The sequence below is a fragment of the Antedon bifida genome, chromosome 10 (genome assembly GCF_963402885.1).
Source record: "Antedon bifida chromosome 10, ecAntBifi1.1, whole genome shotgun sequence".
Classification (NCBI taxonomy): domain Eukaryota; kingdom Metazoa; phylum Echinodermata; class Crinoidea; order Comatulida; family Antedonidae; genus Antedon; species Antedon bifida.
In genome coordinates this window covers 16994196-17001039 of record NC_136235.1, presented here as the reverse complement: position 1 = coordinate 17001039, position 6844 = coordinate 16994196, and the positions used below count along the sequence as shown (strand labels likewise).

Sequence of the window (6844 nt, the reverse complement as noted above, 5' to 3'; positions counted from 1 at the left end):
TAGCCGAGTAAACTGGCTGCAGTGTGAACCATAGAACCCAAACCCGATTTGAGGCTAATTAGTGCATTTTTGATGTGACAGAAGGCGGGTCAATAACAATCCCACCTAAAACATTGAAGCCGCATATGTATAGTTGAAATGTTTTACGAATTGTACAAATAGTAAAATGTATTTAAATTAGGCGTTTGTGTGTGGCTCGCCTTGTGTTGTTGTGTGGTGCCTGTAAATTGCAAGCATTGCATGCCTCGCCGGCTCGCACTTTATATTTTTCGTTTCATATTTTAAAGTATAAGTTTCCGGGGACCGAGCTATTTTTCAAAATTGTTCTTAGCTCCGCCCTAACCATGGTTGGCTAGTACTGGGGCCTCTGTAGAAAGTGTGGGTGAATGTGGGAAATACCAAGCTCAGAATTAATTGGAAAAATACAAAATTCCATTTTTTAGTAAGGGAGCCCTCTCTCGTCGTAGCCGTAGATCACGTGATGAACAAAATTAAAGTATGGCCGCTACATGAACCGGTGATGTGGAATTTAGGCTGCTTTTATTGATAAAAGAACAGTATTTTGTTTAATGTTTATTCCAATTTCATTTTTATGGTCATTGTCCTGAGTAATCTACAAGATGCAGGACGCTCTAAAGTCAAATAATATGTTTTTACGCAGAGCATTAGAGAAGATACTTAATGAAAAAGAAACGAAGAAATCTTACAACTCGCAACTGAAAAAGGCTTGCGAAGTTGCTCTTGGTAAGACACGACCATTATTCCCCGAGCAGAAGGGGGCGTATCCACCATCCCAAGCTGGTATAGCCTAGGCCTAGCCTAGAAGAACAACATACCACCGATTGTATATGTATAGTCAGTAGATAGATAAGACCGATCTAGGATAAGCCTAGCTAGATTCAACCTGTATATTATGAAGGAAGGTAGAAGGCTTGGTGTGGTCTACTCAATAATAGACAAGTCAGGTTTTCATAGAATTACTGTTACATGTCTTCAGCTTTCTGTTAGATTTCCTTGATTCTTGAAAATTATGTAACTTGTGTAACAAAAATGTAGTCTTTACCTACTGTACCTATGGTACCAGAGTTCAAGACCTAGGACCAGCCTAATCTACGGTACTGTAGCATGGGTACAAGTCCAAACAGCCTGACTCTACAGTAATACCTCATTCACACTACAATAAGCTAGGCCTATTTTCTTTTTCTTTTATATGCCTCTCCAAATCACAATTTGGAAATTTAATTGTTAAGAGTTACACCAGGAATTACAACATATTCATGAGAACACCATTTATCATTAAACATTTGAAAATTAGCACCCTCTAAGCTCCCCCCCCCCCCCTCCCATGGTAAATTATGATTCTATATCCAAAAGAATTGTTTAAACTATAGATGTCTGTTCAGTATTTTTTCATGGTCGTGAGTGACTCATCATCAAGCAAACATGAATAAGATTATAGTGATTTACTATAATACATGTAACCTACAGTACAGTATGCCACTGTTAATATGAGTTAAAGATTATTTGTTTATTAGATTTATGTGTTTATAATTATTTTATTATTCTTACCACATACTGCTTGTTTGCACTGTGATGAACATTTTATGATGAATTACTGTACATCTCTGTCTGCACTATCAAACTAGTTTGACAAAAAAGTGTGATGTGCACAAATATGGTAGTAATATGCCCACATTTGGTAGTAATATGCCCAAATTTGGTAGTGATATGACATCGTCATGTCCATATATGGGCACATCACATTTTTTTTGTCACATAAAATGTATTTTTGCATGTTTAGCAATTTTCCTGTTGTCCCATCGATAAACAATAGTATAGTCCAGGCTAGAAAAATATCACAATATCACAAGCCATACTGTATACTGTAGGTTAATAGTTTTACAATAAATAAACTGTCCATCCCAGTAAGCTATTGAGAATGAAATGGAAAAATTATATCATAAAATTGTGCAATTATACTAACTGATTAACATCTTTGATATTGTTGTAAATTTATAATTTCATTAAAATATGCATCTTAAAATCTAATTGTATTTTGAATAATATTGATTTTTTCTCCCAGCACTCGCTTATTGTAGTGTAATTAATATTGATCTCTACAACATTTGGATATTGTAAACTGTATTGCTACAGTATAATCTGTTCTAGGTCAAATACTGTTAACTGTTTTGTTTTGTTTAATGTTTTTTGTATTGGTATGATTGTGTAGAGATACATTTAAAATTTATTTGTGAATTCATGCATAATTTCTCTCTTTTTTTTCCAGGTGAGATAAAAGCTGAAGAAGGTGAAGCTAAGTACGTTCCATGTTTTCTGTAGATTCAAACACTCTTTCCCATTTTCAAAAATACATTCATTTGGGAAAATTAAATTTTCAAGAATTTAATAATTAACTATAATTGATTTAGTACGAAAAAGGTCAATATGCCAAGAGCAAAAATAGCCATAATGACAAAGAGAGCAACTTACTCCATCAATAAATATTCTACCATAAAAAATATTATAAAATATTAAAACTGATGTGTGTAAACAAGTTTTCCTATGCGATGTGAAAGGGGTAATTTGTTTCTTATTGACTTTTGAGGATACAGTACACTATGATTAATTATGATGTTTGGGATCCATGTCATTTTTATAAATATAAATCAAAGAGCTGCATAGGCAGGGTAGATAAAAAAAAATCAAAATCAAACAAGTTTTAAATCTGCCTCAATATAAATTTATATTGAGCCAGATTTAACTTTGATTGAAGTTTGATTTTCATTTTATAAAGTTATTTTTCACTCGGAATGTCCAAAAAACTGTAGAGTAGAGCTCTAGTGGTAAAGGTGAGTGGGTAAAATGAACACTCTACAGTACTGTACTTTCAGGGTTTGGTTCCTCAAGTTTATGAGGTATCAACATTAGGTTGTGTGTATAGTAGAATACCTGAACATTTCCTGGGCTGGGTGTTAAATACCTTAAAATAAGCTAGTCTTGGTGGGAAGACCACCTCCACCCAGTAGGATCCTTGCATATACCTGCCATTCATTTTTTTTTGCTAGGAGCCCAAAGGAATCTTCAGCATTGCCGTTACCACAAAGCAACATCAACATCATAGCAGCTGATAAGTACTTTCTTCCTTTTGAGTTGGCATGCCAGTCGAAATCTGCCCGTATTGTAAATATTGCACTTGATTGTCTACAGGTAAGACAAAGTAGGGAATAAATAATAATAATAATAGTTCATTCTTATACTGTAGTGCATAACTCTCAATGCGCTGCACATTATTACCCTGGTCATTTTTTGGATCAAGCACATATATGGAAACATACTCCCATAATAATGCAGCTAATAATCAGTGCAAATTTGTGTCTTGATCTAACTGGTGGTACCCATTTTATATACCCCTGTGTGGAGAGAGGCAAATATAAGTAAAGTGTCTTGCCTAAGGATACAAGTAATGCAAGAGTTGGATTCGAACCACAGTCTCACGATCAGTAATCCAACGTCTAACACAATGTGCCACACGCACTCACTCAATGATTTACTGGAATCGATGTTTTGGAACCATCATTTAATCAATTTCAAGAACAAGAGTAAATTATACATCCTTTGGTGTTTCTTGCTTTGTATAATTTACTTATTTGTTCTTGAAAATGATAGTTCCAATCCTCATTGTACTCCTAATTTGTATGATTAAGTTTATAATAGCAATATTAACCAATGTACAGTAATGTTTATGGTTAAACCTATGTATATTTGTCACTGTATCTTAATGGTAATCCTGTCATCCCTTTTAGGAAATAAATTAAATAGATATATAACCACATAGTTGTTGACTTTAATTTATTTAAGAAGCGTTTGTCAATTACAGTAATGCACTCTTAAATAATATACATAATAGCACATTGTAGAAGACTATTCTTTATGTATAAATTTGCAAGGATTATGCTGGCATACTGTAGATAAGGCATTCTTGGCTTCTTATGATTTAATGTTAGTTTAGTCACGCTTCACTGCATATCTCTTCATGTTTCTATTACAAAAGTAACTGATTATGTTTTTTTGAAATTTACAATACAAAACAGTTGTGTTATTCACCATATTTATTTTTCACATTGATATTTCAATCTTTTGATCAACCGTTCTATTATGCCTCTCGTTTTGTAAAATTCCCCTTGTAAATATTTGTTACCATTTTCCCTTTAGATGGTTTTGATTTATAATATGTTAAAATTTACGTCAACTCTCCAAAATCCATACGTTCCAGAAACCACATAATGAGACATAGTCTGGGTTCCAGATGGATTTTTGACTTAATGAATTAGAAAAAAAGATAAATATTTTGGCACATTTGGCGTTTCATACGTACAATACTTGAGCTTGCAAACTCAGGCAAAAATCGAAACGTCGACTGGTGGACTAACATTAAAAAAAGACAATAAATACAGAATTGGGGCAAGTTATTATCGGCTAGTCAAGGGTATCCAGGAGTGAGAGTTGATTGGATTTTGTTATTATATGATCTTTCTAATACTACAAAGCAAAATATTTTCAATAATGTTTTTTTTTGTCTGCTTTAGAAACTAATAGCATATGGACATTTAACTGGGAAGGGGCCAGATACAACTGACCCCAGCAAGAAACTCATTGACCGCATTGTGGAGACAATATGTGGTTGTTTTATTGGAACACAGACAGATGAGGGCGTTCAGCTTCAGATTATTAAGGTTTATATTTTATTTTTCTTGCCATACTATAATGCACGTTTCACAAAACATGTGCACTAAAGGCTTTCTAATTGTGTTACTGTATGGAATGTTATAGCATACAGATTCTGCCAGAATCTACTGTATTTCTTATTATATTTAATTAATTTTATTATTAAAATTATTTTTGTTTACTTCATGTCAGCCACCACTTAAAAGACCACCCCATTTAAAAAAAATGATTTTCTACTTATTATTGTTCAAGTAATGAGCAGTTAGTTAACCCATGAATATTAACAAACTTGATTGCTCTCAGAGTCCCTGTTAAGAGTTATTTCAATTCATTCTTTTAGTAAATAGGCTACTGTAATTTTATTGGTGTCTTTAGTAAAAATGTTTTTTGTGCAACTAATATTTCTTTTGCTAACATATTCTGGTGTACAGTAAAGTACTACATTATATAGTACAAAATACAAATACAATTTTAATGTCCCTACAAACAAAGAATCACAATAATAGATAATAAATGAAATAATGTGTTGGTAATTTTTGACATTTAACAATTCCTGCGATGTTATTATTATGACCTGGCTTTGATTTAAATCACGTACTTAGGTAGATTACATTCCTCATGAAAGTGTGAAACAAGTTGAATCGGTTAAATAAACATCTCTGTGTGATTATTTATATATAAGAACTAATTATAGCATTTTGATAAATAAATGTCTTGTGTATCTAGTCTTTCAATTACTGCCATAATACCCTGCTGATATTAGCAATATACACATTGAATACTTGATTAAACATTACCATATTTACCATTATTTAAAGTACCATATGGATGCTATCAATCATATTAGTTTTTACCATGGTGAAGTACAGTAAGGGCTGATTAATAAACATCATTATAGAATAAAAGGCATACACAGTGTTACTTTATGGTATTTACTGTATAGGATTTTCTGTGATTAAAGGAGGCTTAATGATAAATGTTATTATAATAATAATTATTAATAATACAGTTTATGACTAGCAGGGAAGCTTAGAGTCTAGTACATACAAACCATGAGCTTACATAATTCTCTCTTAACTATATAGTTAGTAGCTAGAATTGGTAATGAATTTCTCTTTTAGTAGTCAGCAATATACACATGGTAAAGGTCGGAGATATACACTGCATGTTTTTCAAATGAATGTTGTCAGATAAAATTATTGATTATTTGCTCGCTCGGAATTTATTTATTACTTCCTCTTCTGATCCTGTTGAAGTATTTCTACAAATTAATAATTTTCTTTACTTTTTCCATTTGTCATACTTTTGGATGTTGGAGTATTTCATGCATTTTGAATGAATTAAAATTGAAAATAAAACATATACTGTAGGTACAATAAAATGTGCAATAATAATGTTAGTTACTATAGTTTGATTTGTAATTGAAATAAATTATTATTATTATTTACAAATTATTCTAATTAGTATCAATGATTTTATATTTCTTTGATCGTTTGGATCTATAATGCTCTGTCTACACTATCAAACTTTATTTGACAAAAAAAAATGTGATATGCCCATATATAGACATGATGATGTCATATCAATACCAAATTTGGGCATATCACTGCCATATTTGGGCACATCACACTTTTTTTGTCCATCTAGTTTGATAGTGTAGACAGAGCTTTAAACACATACAGGTATGCAGCAGCTATGAGGATTCTAAATGCCTTTTGAAAGATGTTCCATATTTAAAGGACAACATACAGTAGTGGGATAGAGAGTCTTGGCTATTTAAATTTGTGATTTAGACAAGAAAAAGGTCCTTTCTATATTTGTCTATCTATTTGTTTGCACCACCTCAAATGCCTTCTTTTTATTTCTCTAGGCCCTGTTGACAGCTGTGACGTCACCCACCTGTGAAGTACATGAGGGTACACTGCTACATGTTGTTAGAACTTGCTATAACATCTACTTGGCTAGCAAAAACCTCATTAATCAAACTACAGCTAAAGCAACGCTCACGCAAATGTTGAATGTTATCTTCATTCGCATGGAGCAACAGGCAGTAAGTATACTAGATGGCCAATCACAAGATCTAGAAATCAAGATGTTGTCATTTTTGTTATCCTCCTGT

The 6844-nt window shown here is 32.5% G+C and overlaps 1 protein-coding gene across 1 annotated transcript in view; it reads left to right on the top strand.

Annotated features, from left to right (window-relative positions):
- The first annotated feature begins 508 nt into the window (after nt 1–508).
- The window catches only part of LOC144854040 (brefeldin A-inhibited guanine nucleotide-exchange protein 1-like), a 28900-nt gene continuing 22564 nt past the window's right edge, over nt 509–6844 (top strand). The window contains exons 1-5 of the mRNA XM_078711920.1: nt 509–744; nt 2288–2318; nt 3066–3207; nt 4587–4733; nt 6596–6775. Of these exons, the coding sequence (XP_078568046.1) occupies nt 621–744; nt 2288–2318; nt 3066–3207; nt 4587–4733; nt 6596–6775 (624 nt within the window). The 5' untranslated portion in view covers nt 509–620. The remainder of the gene's footprint in view (nt 745–2287; nt 2319–3065; nt 3208–4586; nt 4734–6595; nt 6776–6844) is intronic.